The 18,877-nt window shown below is 37.6% G+C and overlaps 1 protein-coding gene across 2 annotated transcripts in view; it reads left to right on the top strand.

The window, feature by feature from the left end:
* The window catches only part of GBE1 (1,4-alpha-glucan branching enzyme 1), a 145,564-nt gene extending 136,624 nt beyond the window's left edge, over window positions 1-8,940 (top strand). The window contains exons 16-17 of one of the 2 annotated variants that reach the window (XM_064643963.1): window positions 668-724; window positions 7,210-8,940. In XM_064643963.1, the coding sequence (XP_064500033.1) occupies window positions 668-724; window positions 7,210-7,266 (114 nt within the window). In that variant the 3' untranslated portion in view covers window positions 7,267-8,940. The remainder of the gene's footprint in view (window positions 1-667; window positions 725-7,209) is intronic. The other variant, XM_064643964.1, reaches the window with a different exon arrangement.
* The last annotated feature ends 9,937 nt before the right edge of the window (window positions 8,941-18,877 follow it).

Raw genomic sequence — 18,877 nt, forward strand, 5'->3', positions numbered from 1 at the left:
ACATGAATTTCTAGTGTCACTTCTTAACGTTTCTCGTAAGATCTAAACTCCTGAGAATTATTGTCACTTTTAATCTCTCTCTTTCTTTCATTGCATTCAGAATATTGGCATTTCTTTCATTTGCTTGATTTAAAATATAGTTTCATTACATGAAAGAATTCTTGTGCTTTTGTTGTGCTTGGTGTAAAGGATTTTGGGAATATTTTGGGGTGTTTTTTTTTTTTTAAATTGTATGCATGTGACAATGCCCTCAAAGTGTGGGTAAGTATTTGTGCTAATTTGCAGGCAAAGAAACGTGAGATTATGTAGCAAATTAATGCCTCCAGAGTTCTTGCTTCATGTGTCCAATTCAAATACCTTGCCTTGGTGATTGGAGAGCATCTTAATTATCTACCACTAACTGAACTTTTGCGAGCCAATTAACTGGAATTTGGAATGTTCATTTCACATTTAGTCTGTTAGATGATGAGTGCAAGTCGTTGAAGACAGGGGAAAAAAACAAATGTGAAGGTGCTGTTTGCCAGGAGCATGTGGAAGATGAGGCATGTGACAAACGAAGCAGCAAATGCACTTTTGCAGCATAAGCTGTGGCATGGCAATGGCAACCTGTAGATTAGAAAGAAACCCAGCAGTGTGGGTCAGGTAAATTTTCTCTTGTGTCCTTCAGCAATTCAATTCACAGACCACCTCCAGCGACCCCCCCAGAGGATGGCACCAAATAAAGGTAAAATACTCACAAAAGGACACAGAGCAAAAGTAAGCGAGTTGAAAAAATCTGGAAAACTGGACTAAATTCAGCAGGATAGATCTTCAGCTAAGAAAGAGCAAAGGTTACAGTAAATGCCTCCAGCAGCTGTTTTGCAGTAAAACAGAGATGTTTTATTTTAAATAGCAATTTGCATCCAAGTTCTTGGGTAATTTGTACTGCTTGGGAGTTGCTTTAGTCTTAATAGCAGCTTCTAAAATCCAAGTAGAAGTCTTCCCTTCCAATTTCTTTTCAAAAAGCATATGATGCCACCCCAATAAACTCATAGAAGTTCTTTTCCTGCTGTTTAACAATTATTTTATTCTTTTTACACAATACATGAGACTTTAGTTTATTGCTTCAAAAATTCTAGTTCTTCCTCTACCACAAACTTCAAAGAAGTAATTTTTTAATGACAGATACACCTCCCTTAAGGTGTGTAAGTAAACATTGTCAGCAAAACATGCCCAGGGGGTTGTGACAAAATGAAATCACATGCAATAATTCTGCTTCTCAAGTCAAGCTTAAATAGCACACAAATGTGTTACGAAAATAGAAGATGAAATGTGACAGGATTCATTCTGGAAACATCACCTAATAAAAGAAATATTCAAGGTGACATAGCAAAATCAGAAAAGAGAGATGTGAAATTCTTGGTGCAAAGAACCCTGGATGAAGAGGAAGCTTTGTAAGCACTGCTAGGCCTTTCTCTGTACAATTTTCAGGCTTGTTTAGTGAAGCTCTAAAGGGCCAGATTTCAAAGTCATCAGACAAACCTTGAAAACTGCATAGAAAAATGCACAAAAAAGTTCTTTGTTATATGACTTATGTAAATAATTATTATAATTTTTTTTCCATTTCACTGCTTGTTCTGTTCTTGGTTATTAACAAATGTATGAAATGTGCATAACTTTCCACATTATCAAACTTTCTAATAAGCTGTGAACCGTTTTGTCACTGTAAGAATAGATTCTTTTTAGCACAGCTTTATTTCTGTTTACATCTCCACTGTGTTATTCTCATAATAGCTTTTTGGGGTATGTTTTATAAAAGATGTGTGCTTTTTTCAAGGCTTCTGTTTTTTTATGTCTTATCATCTCTTTGTAAGGTGTAGATTAAGTGCTGCACACACATTTCAACTCCAGTCAGATCCTAGTGCCCCTTTAGGGATGAAGTAATTTGTTTAGTTACTTTGCTTTCATAGTTGGATGTGAAACTTAGATTTGGGGCAGGAGGAAGAAAAGTAATAATTTTTTATAACACATGTCATTCCAAATATTTTGTTGTTTTTTTCTGAAGTCTCCAACTTGACTGAATTTTGCTGTAAAAAAGAACTAGATATCAATCTGTGTCCTAGTAATTATTTTTTTTTTTTTGGATCACACCAGAAGTTAGGATTTATGTGAAAATAGTGAGGTTTGTACTTCATGGACCAACAGACTTGAGTAATAAGAAGATTAAATGGAATATTACAGAGTATGTTTTGTCACTGGAAAAGTATTATATGGTTTATCAAGAAATATAATTGTTTAACATAGTTCAACTTTTAGGTTTACTTTTTCTGTCGTTCATTTCAATTAGTTAAAAAACAAATAGATGTCAAAGTATTCTTTTTCTCCTGTCTCCAGTGCTGTCTTTTTTCTGATTATTTTTGGAATTCACTGATATAATCTTATCACATTAAATGAAATTGAAATTATATAGTTTATTTTAAGAGTATATTTATTACAGGGTTGGGTTTTTAACCTTGACTTTAATGTATACTATTCAAGGTCAAAGTGCAACTTCCTGCTTCCTTGAGTCTATTGACAGATTAAAGTACTCACATAGAGTGAAATGATCTAAAAGCTTTTAGTGACCTTAGCTTTGAAAACTCATTTGAATAACTTTCATGATAAGGATTTATGTATTGAATTTTAAGGGACTGATGTAATCTTTAACTGTTTTCTCCCCTGCCATGCACAGATATACAGATTAAATGAAAGAATGTTTGTAGCTAGAAACTTAACTGTTCTAACTGAGGGAATCAGCAAGACTTTATTACCAGAAAGGTCTTTTGTTGTTTTTACCTCTTGATGATTAAGACTTATAGATTCATTTGCTCATCTTCATCGATCGTTTGGCCTCTTAAAACCACCAGCAAATGCAATGATTCCAAAGTTACTCTGCTGGTAATTTTGTTTCATCCTATCTTATTTTACAGTCTACTTGTTTGTCAGGGGTTTTCGTTGTCTTTTTTAAAGTACCCTTTCATAAACTGGAAAAAGAGTGCAGAAGATAATAGAGGAGAAATTCTGAGATGCAGCCTGTGCAGTATATGGTCTTCTTTTACATAAATGAAGCAAGACAGTCTAAGAAATTATTTTCTGCATATTCATTCTGTTCAGCTGTAAAATTGAAAAAACAAATTGAAAGGCAGAACTTCACCTTATTTTAAGCATACCTCCTTTGTCATGTGCAATACCTAGCAAAATGATAACCAAAATGTCTGAAGTTTTGTATAGTAAATTATAGTCAAAAAGCAAAAGCTACCGTCTATTTTATTCATTGATGGTTAATTATATTCTCAGAATAGTGTCAGTGTCTGACAATTAGTAGTGATACAGAGACATGAGATTATCTAAAGCCCTCATTTTAATTAAAAGTTTGGAATAGTGTTGGCACAGACTCTTGTGACATTGCCTTCTGCATCTACCAGCTGCAATATGTGCTATCAAATATTTTTCTGCAGTGCCTGATCTAGCTCTGAGTTCTAGTAATTCTCCCATCTGTTACAAAATGACCTTGAAATTATTTTTAGGACTTGGTGTTTTCCAGTCCTGAAAGTAGGATGAAGAGGAGTTCGTTGGAGTTCCAGCCAATTTCAGTTGTGCTTGCAGCTGGTCCTGAATTAGTCTGACAGATCTGAAAGTTGCAATTGTAGTTTGCAGAACCTCTTGCTTGTGGAGCTTTAGATACATTTGGACATTGCTGTGTCTTTTAGTCCTCTCCTAGAATATGTAAGGTGAGGTTTCTGCTTATAGTTGCTGCTGTTCACAAGTGCTCCCTACACGTGGTGTTCCTGTATTCTTCTTAGCTTTTCTAATTGCTTTTTTTTCTTGAAATTATCTGGATATTCACAGGGAAAAAAAATAAGAGTAATCATTTGGCTGAAAAGCATCTTATTTTTCTGGCCAGTAGTAGTACCAGGGTTTTTTCCCTGTTTTTGAATTAGCCATCATGAATAGACTATGATCTTAATAGAACTCCATATGTATGTTGGTGGAAAACAGGTTGATTATAATAAACCTCTTTTTGTTTTTTTTTGTTTTGCCTCTGTATGTGGCTATGCTATTTTAGTGCCAGAAACCTTAATATTTGTGGGGTTTACCTAGTTTCAGACAGTGTAACTTACTCATAGCCTAAATGGACATGCAGTATAAAAAAAGGTCAAAGGGGATAACAAAAAACAGTTTTGTATTTGACTTATAAACAAGATTCCTATCCTCCATCATCCTCTCTGGTAGCACATCTGCTGGTGAAGTCAACCACAGTTACTCTACTTCATTCCTGCCAAATATTCCATTGAGGAAAAAAGAATATTTCAATATTATTTGATGACTAAATGTTTGAACATTAACTTTGTCAAAAACTTCATCTTTAAAGCTGAGTCATACTAACTGTCCCAAACAGACCTGATGTTTTCCAGTCTCCATATTCTAGTCCCCTATCAGAAAAGGCCTTATGAGGCTTCATATGTGTGTTTTTAGATGTCTTTATGGCTTCCTAAAATAGCAGATTTTACGTAACACCTTAGAGGACTTGAGGTAATAATTAAGCAATCGGTACAGAAAGTAGAGAGATGATTCACTGAGATGTCTCAAGCCCTGAATAACCTGGTTTGACTTCAGAGCTCAAGGAATCTGGGCCTCCTGAGGCCCTTTCCAACATGGGTGAGCCTGAAGGGCAGGAAAGCGCTGAGAAGGATGTTCAAGATGAACTGACAGCTTGAAACAGAAGAGAGCTTGTGAGGGTGGTTTGATTGAATGATAGTCAAGACATGGGTTGGTTGAGATTACGTTCTCTTTAGTACTCTGTTCTTTGGGCTTTCACTTCTGTCCACGTTCATCAAGTGAGCCTTGTGAGATGGTGAAGGAGACGTGAATGAGAAAAACCTTGTGATCAGAAGCAGCAGGTTAGAAGAGCAGAAATCAATAGAACTGAAGCAGGTAATTGAAAGTATGTAATTCAGCAACAAAATAAACTTCTGAGAGAGACCCTCTTCCCAGGGTATGGGAAAAGTCAAAAATTGCACATCTCTCATAATGTCTCTTGCTGATGAATACTGAGATTTCCTATAATGGTTTTAATCAGGACACCTCTATATACTTTTACTAATCTATTTATAGATAGACATATATCTCCCTCAGTCCATTGCACAAATGTTCTGAGTTCTGTCTGTTCAAATAAATGATAAAGCCCAGAGCACATTCACTGTTGTATTTCTTGAAATACCAGTGGGCTGGGAAGGAGAAATACTACCTATATATTTGTAACAGGAATTACCAAATACTTGTGTAGTATTTTTCCTTTCTAAAAAAATTTACACCAGTGTAATGAATAATTAATCATCTTATTTGTGAACATTAATCAATAATTAATGTTTATTCATTGTTCATGCCTTAATTGTTGCTTTTTGTAGTAAACAGCCTTGGAGATGGTTGCACTGATCAACGAAATAAGTTGAGATTAGGAGATAGTGCCATATGTAGCTATTCTATGATTTAGCAAGGAGACCACCAAGACAAAAAAAGACACTAAAATGCATATTGAATTTGCCTAGGTAAGGAAGAAACAGGTGACTAAAGTAATAAGCTGGCATATACATACCTTCATGGCAAATGGAAAACATATCTGTCGTTAGTCTAAATACAGTCATCTGCACAAGTTCTGAAATTGTGCTTAAGCCAGTTTTAAAATTCTGATTGGCAGTGAAGTGGTTGGAGTGGGATGCTTCCACACTGCTCCCAGATTCTCTCTCAGCTGATGTAAATTGACTTTAAAGGAGCTGGGCTAATTTACTCCTCCAAAGATCTGACATATTATTGACCAGAATATAATTGAGAATTGCTGTGTCCTGTATTAATGTTAATTTTTATTCCCTTAACTGAAGTAAAATTTTGCAAATTCTCTGTTAGAAAACTTATTTCTGTTTGTTCCTTCTCCCTTCTCACTTCATTATCCAAACCCAGAGCGCTGAATTTCTCAATACACAATTTCAAAATCTCTCCTTTATCTATATGTTTTGAGGTAGTTGACTTCATTAAGTATTTCCTCTCCTGCACAGATTTATAGAAGCTATTTATCACTGAAACCTTAAGGGGAAATCATTATGTTCACTGCCTTTCAAGAAGCACTGGACGTAGCTCTGTCTGGTTCAATGAAGATCAGCTGTTCTTTTCCTTTTTCTCCTTTTCCTAAAGCTTTTTGCTTCATTGCTTTATTCTGTTTTGAAAACAATGAAAGCCTTTCATGCCATCAGGCTCTAGTTAGCAGATAACATAGCTGGAATTGCAGAATATTAGGCATTCCACAGGGATGAAGGGTAGCCTGAAAGAGGACGTTGTCAGAATGAAGCCAATAATCTTCAATCTTGTGTTACCTTTTATAATTGCATTTTTATTGACTTATTCAGAGAACACATTCATAGACTTGACAATTGATGGAGTACCATATATCAAGGTAATTGGGAGATAGTACATATCGGTCTTGTTTGCAGATTGTGACTCTACTCTGCTTGGAAGGAATGTCATGTAAAATATATTGCCACAAGTTCTTCTGTGTGATCTATGAGGAGTTTTTTGATTATATGTGTTTAGGTTTTTTTCATGGTATCCAGGAAAAATGGCAAGAAAATGCAATTATTTAAATGGTTAATTTTGATTCTGTCCGGTCTTGAAAGTGAGTTTTATTGCTCGGACACTGACATTCCATAGGTGCCAAGAGTGAGAAGAATATGCTGCTGTGTCATGTTGCTGGTATTTACCTGTATGAAATGACATCACAGACCTTGGGGCAGCTTTAATTCACAGCAGAAGGGTGTTGTGAAACTTTGTCATTTGTCATCGTACGGTCTATTGACCTACACGTCCTGAGGTTTTTGAAGCTGGTCACTGTGAGTCAATGAGGCCCTCTACTGGTAGCCACCTAAAATAGACCAAGGTAAAATACATGCATTAAAAAAAAAAAAAAAATAGAAAAGAGGTTGCAATCAAGCTGTCTTTTAAATTTTTAGGTTATCTTGTGTAATTCAAATGCTGGGGACTAAGCAGTCGTTCTTTAAAAATGTGATGACCCACAACAATGCACAAATGACAGATTTTGAGCAGTTAATTTTTTTTTAACCAAACTGTTATTTCGAAGTTGTCTCCTGTAAAGGTTTATGCTTTTTTCAGCTATTCTTGTTCTTGTCATATTTTCACCAGGTGTACATTCCAAGCAGAGTGGCTCTTGTGCTTCAGAATATGGATATCCCAAAATGAAGTTCTCTGTAACTACCACTGAAGAAGCAAGTCATAGAAGAAGTGCTGAAACACTGTGCTAGTACTAAGTATAACAAAACTTGCTCTAAGGAGGCTTTCTGAAACTGAGTATAGTAATATTAGATGTTTAAAATGTAAGATTAATATTCACATATAATTGCAGAGCTCTTGACTTGCTAGATCCTCTTTTGAGGAAACTCTACAAAGAGGCAGAAAGGAAAATGTTGGGTTTGTAGTTCTAGTAGTACAAAATTACACTTAAGGTGTTGCAGAGCAGCAGGTATTCTCAATTAAACTGTTGTTTACAGAATTTTATCAGGAATAATAAGAGTGATCCTGCTCCAAAGTTTGTAATTTCTTGTGATCCTCATTTTGATAGTGAATTCAAATGTTCATTATATATGAATTCTTCTTACTAAAAGTAAGTAGTTTGCTTAAATAAAACAGAAGTTTTTGGCTAAAAGGCAGCCTTAATGGTTTGTGGGACCTAATTTGAGGCTCCTCTTCTTCAATGAAGTCCAGCATGGAATTAAAAATGTTTATCCAAATGGATGAGAAGGTCCTCTGAGAGTATCGTACTTTGCCATTTTTTATGTAATTAAAAATGCACAAATAATGCTGAACAGCAAAGTGAGCCGGCCGATCGACTGGCGACCTGGCTGATGCTCTTGTGTGTGTTGCTTATTTGCTCCCACCCAAATCACTTAGTTTGTCCATCTCACTTGCTACAGCTGGACAAAAATTACACAGCTATTTTATTTAAATCACTTAAATGTTCAGTGAGAAGTGTGTTTTGTTCTTACTGCAATGATACCACACTGGAAGATGTATTTAAAGTGTAGTTCTTCCCACTGGATTTATTTCACTGACATCAGGACCTTGCAACACTGATTTCACTACTTCCAGAAGCTGCCTTTCAGCTTGGAACATGATGATGTTCTTGCACTTTTATGACTTTTGAAACATTGCTTCTCATGAAGAAGCAGTCTCAAAATACAGTGATCGAATTAAGGTGTTTTTTTGATTAAAATTAAGATAGTTAATTATTGGAGTGCTGCTAAGATAATTCAAGTGAGTTCCTTCATGAGCTACAACTTTTTTTGTAAAGAGTAAGATTTTGTATATTTGAAAATGTTACAGAGTATTCTGGAAAATTAATACCAAATTAACGAGACATGCTTTATTTTGTTCCATTAATTTAAAAATTTGAATTGGTTCTGAAATGAATGTCTTTTGTACAAATCTGAATTTTCTAACTTTTAAAACAACCAAAGAGGAAGATGTCCGTGACCATTTCCAAGTCATAATTTTACCCAGTTTCCTTTGTGAACCATTGTGTAAATTACTGAATAGTTGTGCCAACACTGAAAATCTATCCACAGTTCTTGGAATGCTTACTTGTGGCTTACTTCTTAAGCAAAATAAGGGATGGAATAATGCAGCATGATGGAAAACAGTCTTTTTGCAGAGTTAACACTGAAAGGACTTTGTGAACATCCCCAGTCTCATATGTTCTGTGTGACAGAGAATCTTATATTGCAGTTGAGTACTATAGGATCATGCTTCATTTTCCTCTACACCAGTTTGATCATTGTTTGGTTGTGGGCTAATAAAAGCATTCCTGTTACGCTATGACTTTAAATAAAATATACAGAAATGTTTTAGCAACTGGAACTGATTATCTTTGGTTTTTTTTCCCCAGATTGTTTTCCTTGTAGTGAAATAACGAGCAACTTCTAATACATGTTATATTTACATTGTATTGATCTAATATGTTTCATAGGGTGGTTTGTTTTTTTACTGGCACCAGTTCCAGGTTTCAAAATGTAATGCAAGGCAAGCGTCTGTGTCAAACCTTTTTTCAAGACAAGGAATAAATGTATGATGTGAAGTATAAACTGTAAAATTACATGCAAAATAAACTCTGAGGAGGAGAAAATAAATTCATATACGGTTTCATTGCTTGTATTGTAAAACAATTGTACAGTAGTCTTAACACTGGAAGACAGATTAGATTTTACTCTGTCTTGAAATCAGGAACTTATCCTGGTCATAAATACTCTGAAACTGGTAGAATATTTGTCCTGTGCTCATTTTCTCTGATATAGTGATAGATTAATAAAAGCAAACTACAAAATGTGTAAGCTGAACATGTAAATACAAGAAATATAATAATTAGGGCTTTTTTGGAATCCACCTCTACATTTCAATGGTGAGTGTACTCCTACCTGTCTTGCAGGACTGGAAAATTTTTCCTTGTAATACCCATGGAAAGCCAATTTCTTGCTTCTGCTCTTTGAATTTTGATAGATTACGAAGAAAAATTCAGCTTTCACCTTGTATCTGGTGCCGCTCAGATTGCAACCAAGGTCCTTCCTTGCCATCATGCACTGAGGTTTGTAGCTGCCTGTCACCATGACTGGTTGAAGCCTCAGATTCCTTCTGAGAAGCACATGAGCTCCAGAGCTTTATCTGCTTGGGTACACCTCAAATCAGTCCTCTTTGGCTGTGTCACAGGAGTAAATTAAGTGGCCCATGGTGATATATCCCAGGGTACCAAACTCTCCACGGATATTTCGATGTAATGAAAGAATCCTCATTAAAGTTAGCCTCTCTTAGTTGAAAGGGCTGGTAAGGATTTATATTTCAACATTTAGAGATATATACTTCCCTGTCACCTGTAAGAGTACTGGTAATACTTGGTAGCTCTGTCCCCAGAAGTTGTTGCTCCACAGTCTCTCTCACAGTCAATGAGAGCTCAAGCTCGTCTCCACCTGCCAGTTTATCTGAAGATTCAGGCTGACCTTCCTTCCATCTTGCATTGTGTGTGCTGAATGGTTCTTTGTACTTAATAATTCAAGTTATTCTCTGAACCAGGTGGTTATTGAGATAACAGAAAGGCACCCACTAGACTAGTGTATTCTGTGAGCAATAAGTTTTGATTTCCCTGCTGTTTTCTCCTCCTCCCACAATTCAAGCCTTACTATCCTGAGGTTTATTTTGAAGATGAAGAATGAAGTGGTTATTTAAGCTTGGTGAGTACTTCAGGAAAACCAATTTTAGTGGAAAAAAACCTGTTTGAGCTTTCTGGTTTTTTTGTTTGTTTTTTTTTTTTCCCTAGGAAATTTTTCCTGCTTTTTATATTAAATTTAGTGAGAAGTTTGTTAACTATGTGCTCTGTGGTGTATCTGATACTCTGCCAAAAGGAGACTAGCTGTAAAACAACAAACTGGGTAAGCAGACAATGGAAGGTGATATTTTTCTGTGTTAATCTGTCAGTCACAGTTCTGCTTTCAAATGATGTTTTAAGCAGCTTGAAATAGTTTTAGTTTTCCCTTTTTTTTTTTTTCATGACTCCAGGTTCTTAATGGCTCAATAATGGTTAAAGGAAGAACTTCCTGTTCCTTTAATTCTCTGTTCTCAGAGCTTAAAAGGAACTTGTTAGTAGTGAAGGGAGAGGGTTAACTGAATGAACAGCAGGAATTGTTTCCTTTAACTTAAATAGATGTGGATATTCTGTTCAGGATATGTTAAGGTGTATGATTTGTCTGTCTTCTGTTTCATAAATTACCCCCTTTCTGAGGAATTTAAGTATTCAGCATTTAAGAGTTTTATCTTTGACTGATGTTTCCAAACTGGGCATGTTGTCATCATTGAAGTACTGCTACAGAGATGAACCAGTATTTTACATATTTTCATACATCATACCCTATCTAAGATCTGAATTTCATAAAAATCAGCCTATAAGTGGCATCTTTGTAACAATTAATTAGAAGTTTTTTACCAAGGATATGTGTGTGTTCAAACCTCATAGTATATGGTGCAAGTCTTCTGAAGGGGTCGAGGGTGAGGGTTTTTTGCTCTGATGGAGCGCTGGCTTTTTTGCCAAACTTATTTTTTAATTCTGTTTAAGTTTCCAGATTATGTAGAGTTGGCTTTAAATTCTTTAGAAGAAAAGCAACATCTTTCTGAAAGCCTTGTGAGCATTGGGAAAAAGAAAAAAAAAAGAGAAAATGCAAAAGTTTTGGTCATTTTGCCCTTATATGGAGAGAAGTATTTTCTTCTTCATGCAATGTTTCCTTTATGTAGGCTTTTCCATTTTTGATTTATCTGAAAATAAGCTTTAGTAATAGTGATGGTCTGACATATGACTGATCTTATTAAAAACAATTACATAAATTGTTGGGTAAAAATAACTCCAGTTGATTACGTTAAAAATATCCGCTTATAGAAAGGTAAAAACAAAAGCTAATGGTGACTCACTGGATGAGACAAATTGTATTTTTCATGCCTGTGAGTACAATATATACCCTGTAAATATAAATAGGTCTTGGATATTCATGATAAAGTAAAACCTAAAAAAAATAAGGAGAAAATGTAAGAACATGTATGTATTGAAGTAAGTCTCCGCTGATGTTTTTGCACATTTACATAGCCATTCTGAACACTGAAAAAAGACTTAAGTGTTTAATTGAACTAGGCCTGAAAACTGTCTTATAAAGGTAAGACAAACACAGTGCTTTCTCAATATTAGGAGATTGATGCAGCACTAATCACCCATGCCATTTGACTCCGAGATAATCTTCAGCATTGTTAAAAGCTAAGAGGGAACTCTCTCTAAACTTGCTTGTTTCTTCTGACTGTGCCTTGCAGATTATAATTTTAATGTATAGAACAAGGACAGTCTGTGACAGAATGATGTAAATTTAATGCATTGAATATTCAATCTCTGCTAATGATATGAGGTTTATGACAAAAAACCCTCTTCCCTTCTTAGGAAGAAAGTCTGTCTGCAATGTCTTCAAACACTGAACTGCAAACACTAAGATGCAAATGCTGTGATGTTGTAGCATTTTCCCTGTGGTCATTTTTTTGTTGTGCTACTTTCCAGTAGCAGTCTTAGTCTTTTATAAAAAAGAAACCAACTCTGCTCTGTTTTCTGTTCTCTACTGGAGAGAGAGTGTTTAACCCCCGCCAGCAGCCAAGCCCCACACAGACACTCACTCCCCCACCAGCAGGATTGAGGGAAGAGAATCAGCTTAGGGTAAAAGTGAGAAAACTTGTGGTTGAGATAGAGACAGTTTAATAGGGGAAGCAAAAGCCATGCATACAAGCAAAGCAAGGAATTCGTTCACTGCATCCCACAGGGAGGTAGGTGCTGAGCCACCTCCAGGAAAGCAGGGCCCCATCACGTGTGTAGCAGTGACTTGGGAAGACAAGCGAGATGATTCCAAATGTCTCCCCTTCCTCCTTCTTCCTTCCCCACTTTATTTACTGAGTGTGATGTCATACAGTCTGGAATATCCCTTTGCTCAGCTGGGGTCACCTGTCCCAGCTGTGTCTCCTCCCAGTTCCCCATGCACTCCCAGCCTCCTCACCAGCATGGCAGTTAGAAAAGCAGGAAAGCCCTTGGCTCTGTGTAAGCCCTGCTCTGCAATAACAAAAACATCTCTATATTATCAACCCTGTGTTCAGCACAAATCTAGAACACAACCCCTTACCAGCCACTTTGAAGAAAATGGTCTCTAGCCCAGCCAAGCCCAGCACAGAGCGACTGGGGGCAAGCAGCTGTCCTGGAGTACTGGGTCTGGTGGTGTAGGTTTGTGCCTAAAATAGTGTGTTGATAAAATACCAGCATTTTGGCTGGTGCTGAATGGTACTTGCACAGTGTGAAGGCTTTCTATCCCCTACTCTGACCTCACTCTCCAGGAAGTGGCTGGACATCTTCCTGATGATGGGAAGTCATGAACGAATTCGTACTTCTGCTTTGCTTGCACGTGCACCTTTTGCTCTCCCTGTTAAAGTATTATCTTCATCCACAAATCTTCTTCCCTCACTTCTGTTTCTTCCCCGACCTGGAGGGAGGGAGGAGTGGGAGAGCAACTTGTGAGGGTGTTTTATCTGTTTACTGGGATCAACCCACCACCTCCAGCAAAAAACGAGTGAGCTCTTCACCTCAGAAGGAACTTGGCTGTCAAGATGAAAGTTGGTGAAGTCACCCGAAAGTCCTTTGAAGGGAAAAGATAGGGGATAAATCCCAACCTTCCTTAGTTGCCTTTCACAAAACATTGTGTGTGTGTCTTGTGTTATAGAGTAAGATAAATGGAGTAGGTTAATTTTCCTGCTGTTAAAGTATCACCTGTGTGAAGGAACAGACAAAGTCTATGTATTCAGTATATTACATGCTAAAATTTCTCAGACCTGTTCATTTGCAGTAGAAGCACATGATTATCCCTGTAGAAGAGTGTAAAAATACTTCTCTACTTCAGAATATAAGTGCTTTCTAATGTAAAATCCTTTACAAAAGTTCATTCACTATTAAAAGAGGAGGGGAGGAGAAGCTTCTATCAAAAGGCTACCCTCTGGTACAGTAAAGATACAGAAAATTAACTTTAATAAAAACCTGAACTTTAGAATATATGGCATTTTTACTCTTGTTTTTGCACAAAGCTCCTTTCAGGTATTGACTGCTATTCTGTTTGTTGTTTTTTTTCCTTTGTTCATAACAGTGGTATCAGACCAAATGCAGCACTTTGAGTCTTTCTGGGTTCTGAAACCTGTGTAACAAAGTTATGTACAAATTCAAGTATGAACAAATTCATACTCATGAATGTTTGAGGCAATCACAGTTTTCAGTCATAAGCTGGGGTTAGCTTTGGTTTGGGGGTTTCTAGGGTAAGAGGGGAAGCTGAAGATGTATATTGCTTTTTTTTTAAATACCACTTAAATTCCTGCCTTTGCAATTCCACTAATCATTTTAAGTCTTTGACTATGGCAAGTGTTTTGTCAGAAAACAGCTAGCCCTGTCCAGCACCAACAAAATCATGTCTTTAGACTAGCATGAGAAAGCCAATTATGTAAACACATCGTGAAAATGAAATGGGTTTTTCTGTTCAGGTTTGTTTATCTAAAGTACCTAGTGTTGATCACTTCATGAAATGAAGCAGTAGACTGTATGGCATAGAGAAGAGCTTTTTGTGCAAAACCTGCTTTCTGAAGGCAAAAAATATTCCAATATTTAAAATGTTATATTTTTTCCATGAAAAATGTTGGATTATTACAAGTGAGCATTTTCCTGGAGTTATATTTATCAAAAAGTCTCCCAGAACAGTTCTATGAAAGTAAGAATACAAAGCAACATCAGTGCTTACACAGTATGCAAGGCATGGACACTCACAGCTCCAACACTGTTCGTGTAAGTGGCTGCATGGAGGGGCTTTCGTTAAATTCATTGTGTGAGTGAATTCCTGTACCAGCCTTCTGAAGATAAGTGACTTAGTTTTTAATGAGTGTGTAAAGTGATGGGGCTGTTGGGTTGGCTTTCCACAGGCCTCCTTGGGCTTCTAAAATTCAAATCAGCCAGGTAACTTCGTCCTGGTGCCTGTTGGGTAGGCTTGGCAGGCAGTGGTTTGGCCAGGCTGCTGCCTCAGCATCTTCTTTCTGTCCTGGTGGTGGTCCTGGCACAGATGCTGGTGATGTCACGTGATGAGCTGGTCTGGAGAAGTGATTTTGGGGAAATGTAGCTCTCTTTAGTGGCATAAGCTGCCAAGATGTGTAGCTTTAGAAGGAAAATAGACTCTTTACAACTGAGACATCTCAGTCTTCCTGCAACTTATCAATGGGGACGACTACATTGGTGCATCCAATATGTGCGTTTGTTCTAGTTGTGCTGTGTAAAAGCTGGCTATTAAACAGAAATAACTCTTCCTTCTGTTTTTCAATAACCTTATGGATATACAACCCCCTGTTCCTAAAATTATCAGACAAGTGCAATACAATACCCCATATTCATGGATTAACACAGTGGACACATGTCCTTCATGGCAATGAACTGCTATTTCAAAAATCCCCAAGGAATCATTGAGTAGGTTGATTAAGTATTTAAAAGAAGTTGAACGTGGTTTGCCTCACTGAGTAGAGCTGGTACAAAACATGAAGGGACCAAATATCCTGGAGTTATGCATCTGCTATAGAAGTTCTAATCAGGAATTTCTTGCCTTGCACTGCTGCTTATTATAGTGGTTGATTGTAATAGTCCCATTTAAACTTGAGTGGTGATACACACCTTGTTATGTAAAACACTGTGCAAGGTTGTTTAAACATGAAAGGTAATTGCTGATTTTTCATTGGCAGCAACTCACAGGTAGGCATTCCTGTGACTAATTAAATACACTGACCTTTAGTGTTGACATCTTTGATGGTTTTCAACCCATGGTATGCTTTGCCAGGCAAAGCTTTCAACTTGTCTTGTCTGCTTTTAATTTTTTTTTTTCTGAACAGAGCTTGTGAATCTTCCTGTTTATTTTGGATGATGTTAGCAGGTGTCTGGTGTGCTTGTGCTCTCTACAGAGTCCTGCCTCCTCACAGGACTATGCCATGGTGAGCCCTACATGCCTCTAGCTATTTACAGTCTACTGCATCAAGCCATATGGATCTTCTGAGCAGCCTTTGTGTCCTTATCCCTTCCTATTTCTCTGTCTCCCTCCCAGCAGGGTGAATATGTTGATGTGCAGGTACTTGCAAGGTTTGGGCTCATTGGCAGATTTATTAAGGCCAAATCTCTCAGGTGCTTGGAGACAAAGGGGACTGCAGCACAAATAAATGTGTTGGCCGATGTTCTACTTTATCCTTTGGTCATGAGAGGCCCAGCTTCTAACTCCTAACTTCCCCAGATTTTACAGGTTGTGTCACTCTGGTTTGGGGGCCCCTTTTCAGGGCTGTCCCTGACCTTTCAGGATCAGTTAATAGTGTTTCAGCTGTTGCTTTCACAGCAATTACTATAACAGCACAGATGTAAGCTGCAATCAGAGATGTGCAAATGAACCATCTTCAGCTTCTTAAATTTAATCCTTCGTGTCATCTACTGAGCACTGTTTGCGTGTTATGGTTTGGGAATTCTCCCCATGAGGAAAAACTGTAAGTCTGAGCAAGTCCATTTCCTTTGTGCCCCACACATGTTAGCTCTGAAAAGCCAATATGTGGCAGGTGACTTGCCCAGAATTTGAGAGAATTGCTCCAAAACTCACCAGGTATAGCCTTTTGCACTGGGGGAAGCAAAGCAAAGTAGGAAGATGTGAGGGGCTTGTGATGACACATCACCTGCTGAGGTTGCTCTGATGCCCAGAGTATGAGTCAGACTTGATGTGAATCCTGCTGCAACGTGCTGGATTGGTACAATCAAATCCACCCTCTTCCCATCTCTTGCAGGGGGCTTGGTTATATCCATACCAGTGTGTAGGGATTAGAGGCACAGTGTCAAGAACTCAGATGACAGAATGACCAAGGCAGACAAGGATATAAAACCTCAAGCACACAACACATACACCCAGAGTTTACTGTTTGTTAACTCTCTTCCAGCCCTTGCTAGAATTGATCCTGTGCTTGTCTCATCTTTCACAGTGACTGCTGCTGTGAAAAGACACAAGCAGCCAGCAGCAGGTATCTATGTGATAATCCAGCTTCTGGGGAAAGCAGGTTTTTCTGGGGATGAAGGGCCCATGATAATGGAATCTTTGTAAAACAGGGAGGGACTAAATATCTAGATATCTCTGATATGTTTCTGTTTTAAATCTCCTGTTGATATATCTCACAGAAACATGAGTAATTGGGCCTTATTTTTTAAATACACATCCTACTGTATTTTATACCCACTTCTGTTTCTTTTTGCATCTCTGAGTTGCATCATTAGCAACAGTAACCTACTGTTGCACAATATTTCTGCAAATTACACTGCTTAATTAACCAAGTGATGTGTAATAATACTACATGACATTCTTCTAGAAGTGTTACCTAAAAGGCCTGAACCTCTTAAAGTGATAACAGAAAAGTGGCAGTAGAGTTCAGAATGATAAATGTACTGCAAATTGTTTGGTAGCTCTGCAAGTCTGTGTCTACAGCAATGGTCCAGATCAGAAAGGTGAATGTTCACTTTTGAAGTGAGTCCCCTGATGGCCTCCACTTACCATGTGCTAACTCAGTTCCCAGAGGGGTCTGGGGACAAAAAAATGAAGATTTTTCAGAGGTGGAGATAAACAACAGCCTCTTCTCCAAAGGCACTCTGAACATCCCCTGGTGTGTTTTGCTTTGACCCCCAATATTTCCATACCTGGCCTCTGTAAGGACTTCCCATGTGCATCTAATAACTCTTCCTGTCAGGAATCTTCAACACAGGAGATAAGACCACCTCTAATCCACAATGTACTGCCCCAAACACATGGAATAGAAGTGTGAGCAGCTCAGCAGCCACTTTGACCCAGTCCTAAAATATTTGCTAATATAGAAGGAACATAATAGCCTAATTTCTAAATTTGCAGGACTTCACTATTGTCAATCCATATTCCTTTGCTTAAGCCCTGTTCTTTATGTAACGCTGAAAACCAAATTAAGGGTACAGAAATGTTTCTGGAAATGTTTACACAGAACTGATGTTGTGAATCTACAATTATTTTTACAGTTATCTTAATGTAGCTGTTATGGAGTAATAACAGCTTTTAGTCATTGTTTTTCTGCCTGCTAAGGCAAATAATGTCCTTGTCTAATGCAACAGAAACTGCAGGCAGTAGCAAAATCTTTAATATCTAATTTCCTAGACCTTACTTTGCACTTTTTCATCTGAAATGCAGATTTATAAATTGAAGTAGTATACGTAATATTTCAGTGAACAAAATCATTACCAACAGGATATTTGGATGGCAGTTGTAATTTGGTTTGGGAGGTTTTTTTAGCTGAGACTAATTTGTCTTCGTGTGCCAGAAGATTTTTAAAACTTAACAAGTTTTATGTTGCAGTTTTTATGTGAGGTGGTTTTTAATTTATTTAAGAGCACACAGTGAAACAGTTAATTCAGTTAAAACAGTTAAGTCCCCTGTTTCATTTCCAGTCTGCTGCACCTGAGGGTTTCCATTCCCATTGGTATTGACCATAAATTCAAAATCAGGAATTGGTTCTCAGGTTTGTTGGGTTTTGTGCTTCCTTGTGCCACAAACTACCTGAAGGGAACCTACAAGAAAGATGGAGAGGGACTTTTTACAAGAGCAGGTAGTGACAGGACAAGGGGGGATGGCTTTAAACTGGAAGAGAGGAGGTTTGCATTAGATATTAGAAAAAATGTTCTTTACTGTGAGGGTGGTGAGGCACTGAAACAAGTTGCCCAGAGAAGCTGTGGCTGCCTCATCCCTGGAAGTGTTCAAGGCCAGGTTGGATGGGGCTTGGAGCAACCTGGGCTAGTGGAAGGTGTCCCTGACCATGGCAGGGGGTTAGAACTGGGTGATCTTTAAGGTCCCTTCAAACCCAAACCCCTCCAGATTCTGTTCGCATAAGGGATTGTGGGGGATGATTTGCATCCTCAACAAAAGCTCGGGAGAAGTAAAAGTGATATAGGCCCAGCTGACAGATAAGGATCTGTCACATAAAGGATATATTTCAGGATATTCATTGCAGTATTTGCTCGTACGAAGATTCACTACTTTCAGACCTTACAATGCATTTCTCTTACTAAATTTTTCTTTATTTAATTGCAGTAAGGAAAAAAGCTCGTCTGTGATATGAATGGAATGAATACCACCCTTGATACCCTTCACATATTTATTTTGCTTATTTTCTGCTGCATTTT

Source organism: Pseudopipra pipra, chromosome 2, assembly GCF_036250125.1.
Source record: "Pseudopipra pipra isolate bDixPip1 chromosome 2, bDixPip1.hap1, whole genome shotgun sequence".
Taxonomy (NCBI): Eukaryota; Metazoa; Chordata; class Aves; order Passeriformes; family Pipridae; genus Pseudopipra; species Pseudopipra pipra.